Source organism: Gymnoscopelus braueri (genome assembly GCF_963280865.1).
Source record: "Gymnoscopelus braueri genome assembly, chromosome: 20".
NCBI classification, from domain to species: domain Eukaryota; kingdom Metazoa; phylum Chordata; class Actinopteri; order Myctophiformes; family Myctophidae; genus Gymnoscopelus; species Gymnoscopelus braueri.
The window spans coordinates 3,346,947-3,363,796 of record NC_137622.1 but is presented as its reverse complement, the minus strand read 5'-3'; the positions used below and the strand labels follow the sequence as shown (position 1 = coordinate 3,363,796).

General features: G+C 43.1%; 1 protein-coding gene and 1 pseudogene across 3 annotated transcripts; both read left to right on the top strand.

The window, feature by feature from the left end:
• Window positions 1-1,317: 1,317 nt before the first annotated feature.
• Window positions 1,318-16,030, top strand: LOC308075893 (solute carrier family 25 member 53-like). Of its 2 annotated transcripts, none has more exons than XM_080415879.1 (3): window positions 1,318-1,360; window positions 2,205-2,729; window positions 14,539-16,030. In XM_080415879.1, exons 2-3 carry the CDS (start codon window positions 2,454-2,456, stop codon window positions 15,463-15,465), a joined length of 1,203 nt encoding a protein of 400 aa, XP_080272005.1. In that variant the 5' UTR covers window positions 1,318-1,360; window positions 2,205-2,453; the 3' UTR covers window positions 15,466-16,030. The 2 variants fall into 2 exon arrangements, with proteins under 2 accessions (XP_080272005.1, XP_080272006.1); XM_080415880.1 differs by having other exon boundaries at window positions 1,336-1,360; window positions 2,437-2,729.
• On the top strand, window positions 4,354-5,430 carry LOC308076317 (solute carrier family 25 member 53-like; annotated as a pseudogene). The gene is made up of 2 exons: window positions 4,354-4,357; window positions 4,561-5,430. The product of its transcript is annotated as a solute carrier family 25 member 53-like (transcript).
• Window positions 16,031-16,850: the final 820 nt, after the last annotated feature.

Sequence of the window (16,850 nt, the reverse complement as noted above, 5' to 3'; positions counted from 1 at the left end):
GATGTACAAGTCTATCAACAGTCAATAATGGCTATATGAATGAATATGTAGTCCGTAAGCAATTAATATAAATGGATACATGTACAGTGAGTCTGTCAACAGTGAGTAGGCCTATCTGGATGAATACAGTATCAACAATGAATATTAATTGAATGAATATGTAGTCTACAGTCTGTCAATAGTTAACCTGTCCTTAAAAGGCATCTGTCAAACTTCTTCAATGTAGGCCCACAGCTATCTCTTTCAGCTTCACGTTTCCCCCCTGCAGCGCTACTAATGTGGTGCTGTATACTGGATTGCAGCCAAGCCAGCCTCCACTCAAGGAAGTAACCTCTGTCAAGCCAGCTCATTTCTGACTGCATATTATGTGCGATAATGCGGTTCTTTCTGAGCTGAGAAATCCTCTGACAGCAGTTTTTCTTCTTTCTTTCTTTTTTTCTTATGTTCCAAACTGAATCATTGTAAAGGGTGACAAGGGCCTCATTAAAATGTTACAAAATGGAAGAAAAAAAATTGAACCGATGGACGAAGAATAGCTATCTTAAAGAACAAAAGAGTAGGGAAAAGATTGGGTAGGTCACGTCTGCTCTGGAGTGGACATGTATCATATCATCCCGCTTTTTTATATTCCAAACCCATTGGCTATAATTGGCGTCCAAAGTTTGCTGGAGGAGCATCATTTGACAAAAATCATGAATGCATTGTCTATGTGGGGGGTGGGGCACGAGACATAAAGGCAGGAAGGGCCAAACGCCCAAAGGGCACTTTTTTTGTAGTCGGTAATTTCCCAAGTGTCGGGTTTCAGGTTGCAAAGCCATTTCTGACCTGGGAGATGTTAAGGTCAGAGCTATGTCCTCATTCCTTCATTCTTAGTTGGTGAAAGTATTGTGTAATACGAAACATAACATTTAAAAAACATTCAGAGTTACAACTGGCACAGCAAATATATTCACATCCATTGAGAAAATGTTTTGGGCACGTCACACACTTTCACACGTCACAATTTGTTCCAAACCACACTGAATCATGTAAAGGCCCTCATTAGACAAAAAGCTACAAAACGGAAACTTTCTAATGACAAATTCCATCTTATGTGCATTCTGGAGCATTTCAGCTTTTTTTTTCTTGGAACAATAAATAGCATATTTTGTCACAGTTCAATACATTAAATGCAATGTAAACTGCATCCTGTGAAAGAGGAAGGACACACCCCATAACAACCCACGTATAGACAGGCAGAAATAGAGGCAGGTGGCTTTGGCTTGGCAGTTTCACAGAGCTGCTGAGTGTTTGGTCTGTCTGTGCTGAGGTCACAGAAGCTGCCAGAGGTTCTATCTTTTCTTCAAAGCTTGGCACGAAGGTAGGCCTATTATCAATGCATTAGTTACTGGCAGTATTAATTGACTTTGAGGTTAAACAATGTATTCTTTCCCTTTCATTCATTACATTGATTGGCAAAATAAACTTAAGCTTTCGCTCTCTCTCAGCGGTGAGCTTGAGCTGTACCGATGAACTATAAAAAAAGGAAGAGAAAAGAAGAAAAAAAAGAATAAGCAGGGTAGATTTCCTCATCAAAGCTGCAATAGTTGCAGCAGAGAAGAGCCCTGTTTTCAACATCATAAAAGGAGACTAAGCTCTCCATATATTGATTGATTGATTGATTGATTGATGGCTTGGTCCAACTATTCAGCCAGGTCTTTATATAGGAAGAATAATTATAACCAAGAAAAGTGTGTTGTTTAAAGGATTATTCTACTGAGTTGTAGCCTATTTTCACTTTTGCTTAAAGTCTTTTAATCATTAATCTCACAGAACCTTATTACTTGAGTCAAAGTGATACTCCTGGTCAATATTACACCACAAGTGATTGCTCGGTCACATTTTCAAAGTGTCAAAGACAAAGTGCTGGTGTACTTGCTTTAAAGTACTCAAGTATTCAAAAATGCTTTTTCTTTTACTTTTTTAATATCAATGCATTGCTGTATTGTTACAGAACCTTGTAACTCCCTGAAACCACCTAATGAATGCAATGAGAACCAGTATGCTACACAAAGCCATTTGGAAACATCTTTAAGTGCTTCAGTATAGAAGTATGATCAAATCGACAAAGAGGACAGCCATATATATATATATATATTGTTCATGAGAATGCAATATTATAAAAGTACTTTTCTTTCCAATTACCGTAATTTTCGCACTATAAGCCGCACCTGAATATAAGCCGCAGCAGCTAAATTGAATGATTTGTACATATATAAGCCGCACTGGACTATAAGCCGCAGGTGTTTTAATGAACTGCATTCTAGTGGCCCCTAGTGGCCGTTAGCTGTAAAAATCCATAGATAAGCCGCACCGTTATATAAGCCGCAGGGTCGAAAAATGGGGAAAAAGTCGCGGCTTATAGTCCGAAATTTACGGTAGTTGCATTTCCAGAAGAAGACGCAGAGGAGAAAATGGATAGCCAACGCATAGCCAAGCTGGAAAAGGAAATCACTAATCTCCGACAAGAAGTAGGCCATCAGCATACAAAGAACAACGAGCTACAGACACAGAACAACGAGCTACAGACACAGATGACCACAAAGCACAACGAGCTACAGACACAGAACAACGAGCTACAGACACAGATGACCACAAAGCACAACAAGCTACAGACACAGATGACCACAAAGAACAACGAGCTACAGACACAGAACAACGAGCTACAGACACAGATAACCAAGTTGGAGGTGGGTAGTAGTTACATTTACTCAGCTACATCAACTATCTTTATCAATAAGCATTGGCTCATTTTGAGTCAAGAAGATCTCCCTTCTTAATTATTTGTTTTCTATCTGCAGCCTCTATATACGTATCCTGTTTATAGACTCAGTGTGGTTAGCCACATCATTTGCAGACTGCAGAGCCTTGTAAATGCATCCTGTCTAACACTGAACTCAGTTATCATTCTCAATTCAATTCAAAAACGTTATTGTTATGAGAAAACTTCATGTACGTTTACATTGCATTATCTCATCTCAGGGTTAGGATGTGTGTGTGTGTGTGTGTGTGGGGGGGGGGGGCAGTTAAGGTAAGAAGGGCCAAACACCCGGAGGACACTTTTTCCTAGTCTAAAGAAAGTGTCAGGTTTCAGGTAGTAGAGTCATTTCTGCTGAGAGATAAGGATAGCTGCTCTGTGGTCAATAAGGTCAGAGCTGTAACAGTCCTCCTTCCTCCATTCTTAGTTAGAAAAAGTATTGTGTAATAAAAAAGCAACGAGACATCATACCATTTAAAAACGTATTCACAGTTAAAACAGGCACAGCAACAAAAAAAAAAAATCCGTTGGGAACATGTTCTGGGGTGCTCTGGGAGTACTGCCCCCCAGGTCTCTGGGCTCTGGCGGGCTACTATTTCCATGCAGCTGGATATTGTATAGGATATACTTGTATATACAATTTTCCACTATAACTATATTATACCCGAAGAGGGCAGGTCTTTTTCCTCGTCTCTTAATATGATTTTCCCCCACATCTGTATTATGTTAATGATTTATACTTGAAATCATTCAGATATAACCTTTATTTTTTTTATACAATTAATTATGTATGTGAAAATTAATGATCCCTTTTCGTTTTTCTTTTCTCTTCTATTTTTGTAATCTCCTAGTAAGCATACTATAAAGAAAACATCACATGGATGCATTATCCATTGGATTATGTTCATGCTTGTTGTGCATCCTATATTAAAATTGGCTACTGGGATAACCATATAAGGAGTTCCCAATGCAGCTACGCCCAAATATGGAGTGTGTTGTCTAACCTCAATGTGTCGTCATGGCATCAGGCGCAAACAAATCAGTCAGCTCCATATATGGGCACAAAATGCCCATATATGGGCACAAAATGTCCATATATGGGCATATACTGATAACATCAGCGATCTCCATATATGGGCATAAACGGGACAAGGACTGACAGATACAGATCTCCATATATGGGCATATTGGTCGGAGCGGCGGTGTGACGTAGCTGTGAGGGCCGCATAGCGGTCCGTACCTCTAGTGAAATTAAAATCACCATATTTCTGTCTCTGCTTTGAAGGTGGCCAGGATACAAGATATTGTAACGCGGGAACAAATGCCAGCCTATTCCCAGCTACAGTATTACCTACAGCCTATTGTGTGTGTGTTTACTGGACGTAATGTGTTCTTATTGGCTCACAGACACAGCGAGTTCCTATGTGTATCTGTGCAGCCCGCCTGTTTGAGTCAGTTGTCTTCCGGTTTCCAAGGTGTATGGTCGTAGAGTGAATTATCCTCCGTCTGTGCCAGGGACCGCGGACCGACAGCCACAAAGTGTCTTACAGTAGTATATGCGTGAGTTATACTGCCTACCTGTACGACTGCTGTGTTATCGCCGACCTGAAGTGCTGTTACTGTGCCTGTGATGAGTACTGTAAACCTGCGTTCTGCCAGTAAAACGTCCTGACTGGATAAATCCTTGTTGTGGCATTATTTCACCCACTCGCCTCCAATACCACACAAAGTGTAGCAAAAGTAACCTCGCCACAATATACAAGAGGACCTTTGGTCTCCTTTGCTCCTACACGTCCCCGTCCTCCTGTTTCCTGTCTACAAGACGATCTTTCGCCAGCAGATCCACAACATATCAGTTTCTGCGGCAGTTGTACAGCTCTACAAAGAGGGGAAGGTGAATATGTTCAGAGGGATTTTACCTTTAGCCTTACGGATGAAAGAGTTTCGTTTGTTCGTTTTCAACCTCCTCCGCCGGCTCTCCTCTTCACCCATCAACATGCCCCCTTTTGCTTGCCCAGCTGCTTTTGGGTGCGGGTGTGGTGGAGGCTATCATCTCTACACCATTTGAGCGTGTCCAAAATGTGTTGCAAAATCGAAAGTATAACCGCAGTATGCCCGAACTGAGGTGTATTCTGGAGAAGCTGGGTTCTCAGAGGTTGGCCTTAGGGTTCTACAGAGCCTTTCTGCCCATGGCAGCCCGCAACGCCTTGGGGTGTGGTATGTTTTTCGGCCTGAAGGACCCGTTATACGAGGCCGTGGAGGCACTGGGGCTCTCCCCAATGGCCTCTTCTTTCGCGTCCGGCACCCTGACCTCCATACTCAGCTTGCCCCTGTACCCGCTGTCTGTGCTGGTGGCTAACATGCAGGCACAGGTGGGTGGGAAGAGGGCAAGAGAGAGGGTAGTAGGAGTGAGGGCCAGTTGGAGGAAGTTGTTGGACTCTCGGCAAGGGCGTGTGACCCTGCTGTACCGCGGCAGCCCACTGGTTATTCTGCGTTCATGTATCTCATGGGGAATCACCAACATCATCTATAACCAAATGCAGAGGCAGCAGGCACATATGTTGAGTAGGTAGATAGATACCCTAAGACAGCCTAAATGCAAGGGGCACTGCAAGGTTTTCAGAAAAGATCAGGCTAAAATCCTTAATACATGATAAGATACTTCATTCCAAGCCTCGCCAATGGTATGAAATGATAGTACGGTGGGAGAATTACATGCAAGACACAATTTGTTTATCTTTTAAAGTGCCCCATGGTTTCTGCTATGTGGGAAAAACCAAAAGAGAATGTTGACAGAATTACAGAGCACAAGAGTAATATTAGAAATAAAGACAAGAAGTCTTCAGTTGCCAGGCACTAGAATACTGTAAAACATTTGTACACAGAGATTTCAAGGTTTAGAAGTCAACCCACTAAGTAGAAGTGGGGACCGGGTACTATTGCAAAGGCTTATTGGATCCATTTCCTAAGTACAGAGTTCCCAAAGGGATTGAATGAAGAGCTATTATTGAATTATTTTTTGTAAATCGAATTATTTGGTTGTGGTGTCTGTGAAAACTGTAAGAAACTGTAAAATACAAATACTATTTATAATGCATTTTATTGTAAACATTGACAGTATTATGAATTGTGAGTGAACTGTATTCACCAATGAGAATCAGCTGTACACTATTGCATAGCTATATATGTCACTTCCTTTTTTATGTATTCTAGTTTGAAACGCTGAGGAAGGCCGACGTGCCGAAACGCGTCCGTTTCTCTAGATAGACTGCTGCTGCTGTGAACCTATTAAAAAAGGTAATAAAACTCTGTGTGGAGTTTGCATGTTCTCCCCGTGTCTCCAAGGGTAGTTAATACCCTCACAAAAACATGCAGTAATCCTGGTCGCTATACCGTCTCCCCCATGACAGCCGCCCTGGCCTGATGGAGGGGAAAGGAACTGGTTGGAATAACGTGTTCCTTCCACGCGCTACGTCCAACCAAAAAATGTCCCCCCTGTCAGGTGACAAGAAGCCCAGTTGGCTCTCATGCATTGAAGGAGGCATGAGCTCGGCCCTGGGCTCCCTAGGCTGGCGGGGGGGTGTAGCGCCCAGAATCACTTAGATAATTGGCACCGGGTGAAAAAGGGTGAAAAATCGTGGGATAAAAAATAAAAAAAAGTAATCAATCAAGAATATAACTGAAGAGAGTGCGGATAATCCTTTCATTGTACACAACTCACAACCTGAAACAATAGCCACAACACAACAGACATCATGTAGATTCACATCAATCTTCAATTACAAATGAACAATTGATGGCTGTTATGTCAGAGCCAAAAAAACTCTAGCTTGATAGAAAACTCACACATAGGTTAATTTAAGTGACCAGGAGCCACATACAGTACATGTACATGTGCGTATACTGTACCCTGTCACAAATCACAACCTTCAACAGCATGAACAATACAACAGACACACTATAGATTCACATCAGCCTGCAATTGGAGAGCCAGAAACACTGGCCACTGTCACTGTCAAGTTTCAATACCACCCAGTCATTGGGTCCCAAAATGGCAGCAATAGAGCAACAGCTTGAATCACATTTGTATACACACAGCATACACACAACATACACAGCATACAACACAAACAGCAGCAGAAAAGAAAAGAAAAGAAAAGAAAGGTTTCTACCTTGAGCCGTCTTCTACTTGACTTCATCAGGTGTGATGTCCAGGGTCAAACTCTCTCTTCTTACTTAAAGTTGTACAATGCAGAATCACAAATAACGATTTTTAGCAACCTCTGCTGGTCACTACCGTCACTGCATACAATTTCCCTAGTCCTCGATTACCCAGAATTCCATTCGTTTTCACCGGAACCCGGAAGTGTTTCAAAAAGCGATCTTTTAATTGTTTTATACTATCTACGGATCGTTTCTCTTAGCCAGTGGAGCATTAGTTACCATGAGCTGTGCTTTCTTTTTCTGTTCTTTTTCGATCTTCCAATCCTACATTATCTTAAAATCAGCGTGAGGTTCCTTTTTGTTAATAGCGCGGTAGTTCCTGGCCAAACAGGAAACCGTTGCGGTAGTTCCTGAGGACGTCGGCCACGACGTCATGACGTTGGCCAGGAACGTCATTTTCCCAGGAAAGTCCCCCCCGTACACGTTCAATAGAAAATATATAAATAAAAGGCTTCCGGGGGTGAAATTCACGGAGTGGGTGTTGTGAAACTTTTGCCACTCGCAAAAGATATACAATTTAACTTTAGTTTTGTTGAAAACGTTACCTAGTATTACTTTAAGCAAAACACTAGAGGGCAATGTGGTATAAATAAAAGTTAACTTGGTTGGGCAAACGTAGGACAGTTCTACACTACCAGTGGTGTAAAGCCACGGTTCTCAAAGTGGCATAGCCAGGGCGTCCACGAAAATAATTCACAGATTATTATTATTTTTTAAATTATTTTTTAAATTATTTTTTAAATTATTTTTTAAATTATTTTTTAAATTATTTTTTAAATTATTTTTTAAATTATTTTTTAAATTATTTTTTAAATTATTTTTTAAATTATTTTTTTTAAAATGTTTAATTAAAAAAAAAATCATTTTTTTTTTTTCATTTTTATTGTTTTTTTATTTTATTTTTTATTGGGGGGAGACTAGTGAAAGTTACAGGAGTTCTTACTGTATGTTGTGTGTGAAATGTGAGCTTACCATAATCACAGTAATCCATAATCATATTCCATCATATTCAAGGGCTTTTGCAGAGAAATCCAGGAGGGGCGAAATCCCAAAACGGCGGTGGCGCCCGCCGTGCCTCCGCCGTGCCTCCGCCGCGCCTCCGCCGCGCCATGCCACTGACTGCGACTGACTGCCACTGACAGCCACTGACTGCCACTGACTGCCACTGACAGCCACTGACTGCCACTGACAGCCACTGACTGCCACTGACAGCCACTGACTGCCACTGACTGCCACAGACTGCCACTGACCGCCATGGACCCGCCACGCCCGGCCACGGACCCGCCACAGACGCCACTGACAGCCACTGACCACCACAACCCGCAAAAACCCGCCACAGACCCGCCACTGACCTGTGGCATATTTTGCGTTGAGATTTCATCAGGCCAGATCTCTGTAAATTTTACTTGAATTCTTATAATTTCAATGTTTCTATGATCTGTCAAGTTTATATTTTCCGGTGTATCAGTCATGAATTTTTATAATTTATTTTCTAATTTATTATAATGTCAAACGATATCAAGCCGGAGTTTTCCGTGCGTAATTACGCACGTGGTCTGCTCTTTTTTTCCCCTCTACACCGGTAACTCTTTGCCAAAAATAGCCGATCAACAAGCTCACAAGTGTGAGTGTGCTCCAACGGCCTGGGTCTGTCTGTCTGTCTGTCTGTCTGTCTGTCTGTCTGTCTGTCAAACGCCCGCGGCCGTAACACACACACACACACACACACACACACACACACACACACACACACACACACACACACACACACACACACACACACACACACACACACACACACCCTACCTATCTATCTATCTATCTATCTATCTATCTGTGGTGTGTTCTAGATTTTTTTGGATGGTATACTATAACTATTCCCCCCCTTTCTCCCACACGCACGGCACGCACGCGCGTATAATTAATTAATGTAAAAGAATTGCGCGCGCTTTGAGCGCGTTTCTGCCCCTCAAAAACTCGACCGGGCCCACTCAGGCCCAGTTTCACAGTAACACTGAGTACACTTACAATATGCTTTGTACTGATTTTCTACTGTTTCTAATGTTAATCACCCTGTAACTCAACCACTTTGGAGCTGCTTTTAGCCTTAGATGCAGTTTCAATTATTTGTATTACCATAGAAGTGCAGGGATTGTTATAAATAAATGCTGGTTAGACTTATCAGATATAATAGCAGTGTTAACAGCAAGCATTCCTGTATCTATTACAGGGTGGGTGGTTCTTTCCGTCCGTCCGTCCATCTGTCCATCAATCTATCTGCACGCAGCACGCACATCTGAATATGTCTTTCTGTCCATCTATCTATCTATATGCAGGCAGCATGCACATCTGAATATGATTTCAACGGATCCAATCATTATTATCCTGACAAACATTGAATCATTGACGGACAGAGAGTCAATCGAAAGTCCGCGCATATAGTCAATAAGGTGGTTATTATTATTCATATTATTATTATTATGACAAACAGTGAATGTCTGATGGACAGAAAGCCTTCTCGAATGATGCCCCGTTGAAATTATATCAAAAACGAAATCATATAATGCTTGTATAACGTCCCATGTGTATTGTATTATAATCATTATCATCATAATAATCAAAATATTAACCAAACAGACATGTGTGGCACGCATGTGTCATGCGCAATTACACGTCACTGCAACCATCATATAACAAATAACATAGCAGGCACAGTGACAACTGGATCAGCTGGATCAAGCCGTTATTTTTACCTAATCAGTTATTTCTAAAATTATTATTTATTCACCTTGGAGGGGACGTGTGGCGAGCGGGGTTGCGCATTTGTTTGTGTGTTACGGCCGCGGACCTTTGACAGACAGACAGACAGACAGACAGACAGACAGATCTACAAGCCAATCTACAAGCTCCATCGCCTCGCAGCGTGAGGCGTTGTGAGCTTGTAGATAGGCTATTTTTGGCAAAGAGCTATCGGTGGAGGGAAAAAAATATACTATATTGAGGGGGTCCCTGCTTCATCTCGCTCTCAGCAAGGGGGTCCTTGGGCTGAAAACCCTTGTGACAGACGATAGATTAATTGATAGATAGATAGATAGATAGATAGATAGATAGATAGATACATAGATAGATTATGTTATGTGCGTAATTACGTGCGTGGAAAACTCCGGCTTGATATCTTTGATAGAGAGAAAATAAATTATAATAAATTCATGACTGATACCAAATGAAAATATAAACTTGACAGATCATATAAACATTACAATTATAAGAATTCAAGTAAAATTGACAAAGATCTGGCCTGATGAAATCTCAACTGCTCTGTCTCAATGTGCAAAATATGCCACAGGTCAGTGGCGGGTCTGTGGCTGGTTTTGGCGGGTCGTGGTGGTCAGTGGCTGTCAGCGGTGTCTGTTGCGGGTCCGTGGTGGGGCGTGGCGGGTCCATGGCGGTCAGTGGCAGTCAGTGGCAGTCAGTCAATGGCAGTCAATGGCAGTCAGTGGCAGTCAGTGGCAGTCAGTGGGTGCGGCAGAGGCGCGGCGGGCGCTGCGGATGCGGCAGAGGCGCTGCGGGTGCGGCGGAGGCAAGGCGGGGTGCGGCGGAGGCACGGCGGGCAGTGGCAGTCAGTGGCAGTCAGTTGCAGTCAGTGGCTGTCAGTGGCAGTCAGTGGCTGTCAGTGGCAGTCAGTGGCTGTCAGTGGCGGTCGTTCCGCCGTGGCGGTCGCATCTCCGCCGCGGCGGGTGCGGCAGAGGCGCGGCGGGCGCGGCGGGTGCGGCAGAGACGCGGCGGGTGCGGCGGAGGCAAGGCGGGGTGCGGCGGAGGCAAGGCGGGCGCGTCTCCGCCGCAGCGGGTGCGGCGGAGGCGTGGCGGGGTCACGGCGGCCGCCACTGCCGCTTTGGGATCCTGCTGTCTCTCGAGAAATGAGACAGACTCCAGTCACCTTAAAATTAGAGCACTGCAAAGGGCAGGTGTGTTTGTCTGTGTCCAGCTGACGCCCGTTGACACTCGTTAATGTGCATCAAGGCAATTATGCTTCTGCACTGTTAAATAGGCCAACATCTAATCTAAGATTAGTGGGACTCATTCAAATGACCACCAGTGAGTCCCAGGACTCACTTTATTGAAACAACATATTATATTAGATGTATTATATATTTATTAGATATTATATTGATATAATAACTATTTTATTTGATTAGATATGTGATGTTGTTACCTGACAATTAGTTAATTGGTAAAAAAAAAAAAGCCCGCATATATCGGTATCAGTTGATATCGGAATTGGAAATTAAGAGTTGGACAATATCGGATATTGGCAAAAAAGTCAATATCGAACATCCCTAACAATACGTTTATTATTTTAAAATTGAAGCACCTACTAAAGTCACCTTTAGACTGGTCATTTTACATGTCTGTTTTTATTATGACTATAGAAGTGTTGTTAAAAAAGACTATAGAAGTGTTCATTTTCTGAAGTCTGAACCATTAAGATCAGTTACTTGAAAAGTGTGCTGTCAGTTTTTGCACAAAAGCAATTTGAATAAAATGACTATTGGCACATGATTCATATAGTAGTAGTGGTTTCTGTTTATGACTATGAAATGGGTCTGAATGATTTTGATTGAAACGTTTTTAATACAAATAGTTCCGATGGCATCTAAATGTACACATGTGGTTGTAAGTATATGCTTATCGATGTTGCGAGGAATGGATGAGGGGGTCCTCATGTCTCCCCTCCAAGGGGTACCTGGGCCAAAAAAGTTTGAGAACCCCTGGTGTAAAGTAACTAAGTACATTTACTCAAGTACTGTACTTAAGAACAATTTTGAGGTATTTCTTACTTCACTGGAGTATTTCCAATTTTCTGTATTTTTACTTCTGGGGCGGCAGTGGCTCAGGGGTAGAGCGGCCGGATGGGAACCGTGAGATTCCCAGTTCCATGTTCCATCCCAGGCTCTCCCAGAGCGGTGTCTTTGAGCAAGACGTTGAACCCCAAATTGCTCCCGATGAGCAGGTTTTCTCCGCCGTGTGTGTGTGTGTGTGTGTGTGTGTGTGTGTGTGTGTGTGTGTGTGTGTGTGTGAATGGGTGAATGTAATGCACAATCAATCTATGTAAAGCGCCGCTTTGGATAAGCGCTATATAAATGAACCATTTACTTCTACTCCACTACATCTCAGAGGCAATATTATACTTTTACTCCACCAATTATTTCTTTGTAGATTTTGATTACGATTACAAAACATACATTACCCACTTCAGCCCTATACATTTCGGCCATTTGAAAATAGCTGATCTGCAAGCTCAACACTAGTGTTTACACTAATATATATTAGTGTAACATCTGCATACATGTGTAGATAGAACAGTTAATCATTCAAATCTGTTAATTAATTTCCCTTTATACTGGGAGAGTCCACGTTATTGATCGGAATATACTGAATATAGAGCTTAAACGTTTTTAACATTGGCCGTTTTAACAAGATAATAATAATAATTAATAAATAAATAATAATAACGTACAGCACCCGTAACATTTTGTTTGTGTTCATTTTATTTATTTAGTTGTTAACACATCTCCCCACAGTGGGAGTGCAGCTCATAGCTGCTTGGTCTCCCTGACAACAATGAACTAGCCAATCGCTGTGGGACCGTCCATCTGGGCTATGGGATCAAGTCATGCAAAGGCTAAAATGCCTAATTTATGCTTCGTGGCAAAAAAATAATAATAAAAAAGCAGATATACAAGATCACAAGGCGTCACGGATGCAACACGTTGTGATCTTGTAGATCATTTTTTTATTTTTCTTCGTGCGACACCGTCGTGCGACGACGCATAAATCAGGGTTATAATAAAATAATCTCCATTCATTCAGGCTTTACGCACCTGCCCCGCCTGTTCCCCGCCCTGGTTTCCATTGACTGTTCAGTACTCATATCCGGTCTAGAGCCCGCCTAACTGTATCTGGTCATTTCCACACCCACATCCATTGTAATCTTAAAAAACGTTTTCGTATCCGCTCTGAACCGGATATGCAAATCCTAGCGAGTTATCCTTCTATACAGTGGTCATCATTTAAGACGCAGAGATACCCGGCAGTGTTGCCATGTCTGCTTATTATAAGCGCCTTTGGGCTTATTTTTCTGTAAATATTGGTAGTTGCGGGTTGCGGTTTCTTGGCCTTGTTTCTATTAGTGTAGTTTGTTTGTTTTGGAAAATAGCTGAACACGTCGCAAATGGCCGCAGCCTAACCTCGCATCACCAGTCTTTCCACCTCGGAGGAAAAGCCGCAGCATAGTCGCTTCTTTTCGTTTTGTTTTCATAGACCTGGTTGCTTATTACTCTCGCAAGTTCTGGCAACGCTGATAACCGGCACAGTAGCACCGTATTCTTCAGTCATTCTCGTAACAAATATCAGACAGAGGAGCAGGTTAATGAAACAAAAATCTGTCCCTTTTTATTATTATTGTTGGGAGATTATTGTAGGGACTTACAATATTACCTATTATCATATAGTAAACTAGCCTAGACAAATAATCATCTTCTCATGGTTGTTGCTGACGCCTAAAAAAGTAAGTACCATCATCAGTAGTCTCAACGCATGTGTCATTTTTAGATTTCTTTTGGCTATTCAAAAATAGCAGATATACAAGCTCATAGTGCGGCACCGAGGTTGTATATCTACTATTTTTGAACAGCCAAAGAAATCTAAAATGATACAGATGCGTTCCAGGTCTAAATGGGTTAATAGGATTTTCCAGAACATCTCTGTATTATTAGGCAGAGTATTTAAATATTCCTATTCAAGCCTACCAATGTCTACTTTATTTTAAAATGGGCTCTGTCTCTCCTACCAACCCGATGATCAGGCTGCTCCTACACTGTCTCCCTCTCAGCTGTCCTACTGTCTGTCTCTCCTACACTGTCTCACTCTCGGCTGTCCTACTGTCTGTCTCTCCTGCACTGGACCCTCTCAGCTGTCCTACTGTCTGTCTCTCCTGCAAATGTATATTATATTATTATACTGTCTACTGTCTGTCTCTCCGACACAGTCTCACTCTCTGGGGGGTCCCTGGAACAACATATTTTGAGATGGGGCGGCCAAATACATATCATTTTGGGGGCCCTTGACATGAAAAAGTTTGAGAACCACTGATATATAGCAACATACGTTTTTTTTTACCAAAAACATGTGTTTTTACAAATGTCTTCTAAACTGTTGAATGGGCTAACCCATTAAGACCTGAGGCCGATTCTACAAAGGCCTTCTAAATCAGTAGTTCTCACAACTAATACAGGCAAATTCATAATCTATCATTCAACCACAACTTGTATTTAGTTTTATTCATGTGAATAAGTGAAAATGATGTTAAATCCTTTTCAGTTCTGTTTTTCTATAAAACAATATATAATCTACACAGCAATAATGTTCTTTGGAGCTGACTGTTAATTTCATGGAAATGGTTGTTGTGTGTCTGACATGAAAATAAAAAGATTTCTCTCTGTCTTTCTGCTTTGAAGATGGGGCGGGGTGGTGGTGGTGCTGGTGGTGGTGGTGGTGGTCCCGGTCGTCCAGAAGATGAGGAGGCCCATGGGGAGGCCCTCGCCAAGCCCAAGGCTACTCACTTCCAAAGCTTCTTGCACGGGGGGACGTCCACGCTGCTCTCCTCGCTCCCCACCGTCGTCGTGTTCCCCGTCTACAAGACCGTCTTCCGCCAGCAGATCCACAACACCTCGGTCCGCCACGCGGTGGAACAGCTCTACGGGGAGGGGCTGGTGAAGCTGTACAGAGGGGTGGTCCCGCCCTTGCTGATGAGGACTCTGAACGGCATGCTGCTTTACGGGGTCCAGGACAACCTCCTCCACCTGCTCTCCGCTTCGCCCGTCGTCAGCGTCCCCCCTTCCGCTCGCCCCGCGCTGGCCGGGCTGGGCGCGGGCGTGGTGGAGGCTCTGGTCTTCACGCCGTTCGAGCGCGTCCAGAACGTGCTGCAGAACGGCCAGAACGACCGCAGTCTGCCCACGCGGAGGAGCGTTCTGGAGAGGCTGCGGTCCGAGGGGCCGGCGTCGGGGTTCTACCGAGGCTTCCTGCCCGTAGCGGCCCGCAACACCCTAGGGAGCTGTCTGTATTTCGGCCTGAAGGGCCCGCTATACGAGGCCGTGGAGGCACAGGGGCTCTCCCCAATGGCCTCTTCTTTCGCGTCCGGCACCCTGACCTCCATGGCGGTGAGCTTGCCCCTGTACCCGCTGTCTGTGCTGGTGGCTAACATGCAGGCACAGGTGGGTGGGGAGACGGCCGGAGCGGGGGCCTGTTGGAGGAGGTTGTGGGACTCTCGGCAGCGGCGCGTGGCCCTGCTGTACCGCGGCGGCTCGCTGGTTATTCTGCGATCGTGCATCACATGGGGAATCACCACTGCCATCTATGACCAACAGCAGAGGCGTGCGGGCTGACGTTCTGTGTTGGACGAATCGATACCCTAAGACAGCCTAAACGCAAGGGACACTGCAAGGTTTTCCAGAATTCTTTAATTGGCCAATTGCAAGAGGCAAAAGTCAGACTAGGACGTTTCAGTGTCACAATGTATACCGTCCATGTAGGAACAGAAGTTGTGAGGCTTCCATCCAGTGTTGAGAGTTGAGGTTTATGAAAAATAAACAATATGTAATGTAACTTCAAGGAAGACATTTTGTTTCTGCAGTATCCTTGTTTTAAATTTCATTTCTGTAAATAACATATAACCCGGCTTCACCGGGTTCAAATTCCTTCCGTTACTTGATTTCCAACTAGTTACCTCTCAAGATGCAATGTTGTCTGGGTCAACAAGCCCAGAAAACTCAATCTCTTTCATTATCTTTTCACTTAGTGTAAACGTTCATCTTTTAGTGTCTACTGTATGGCCCTGTGGTTCTCATACTTTTAATTTTAAGGACTCCCATAACTCTGAGAGTGTACAAATGTGTACAAAATTTGTACACTCTCAGAGTTACAGATCTGTAAGGGTCCATTTGGACCCCCCACCCACTGGTAAAGCCAGTGGTGTACAAATACGAGATACAGCCAGCAGATATACAGTAGCAGTCAATTTTAGGTTAAATTATTACACGTAATGATAGCATAGGGTTGTGTGCAAGGCAGATAGATGCCTTGCATTTTGTTAACTTCAAATTATATCACTGAGATGTTCATTCATGGTGATGTGTGAAAATGTTTACTTTATGATGCAAATAGCATGCAGTATTGAAAGGAAATGATTGTAGCCTATTACAGTACAACTGCCATTAACATTGTCTCTGAGACTTGGCTAAATTACGGCATGTTACGTTTTTAAGAAAATCACATATCAGACAAATGAGTGGTGTGTGTGTGTGTGTGTGTGTGTGTGTGTGTGTGTGTGTGTGTGTGTGTGTGTGTGTGTGTGTGTGTGTGCGTGCGTGCGTGCGTGCGTGCGTGCGTGCGTGCGTGCGTGCGTGCGTGCGTGCGTGCGTGCGTGCGTGCGTGCGTGCGTGCGTGCGTGCGTGCGTGCGTGCGCGTGCGTGCGTGTGGAGAGAGGATAAACCCTATATTATGGCATACTGCAGTCTCCATAAATATGTCCCTAAATTCCGGTCATTTGAGTTCATGTATTTATTTTATTTTTTTATACTATGTTTTATTATTTGTAAAATTATTTATGTATTTATTTTTATTAGTTTTTTCCCCCATAATATTTTGTTTTTCTTTATTCCTTTTTCAGTTCATGTGAAGGATCTCAGGATTTAGTCATACAACATTATAATATAAGAATATCCAACTACCTACAGTAGGTATTCCCAGTATTTCACTCTGGGATTCTGAA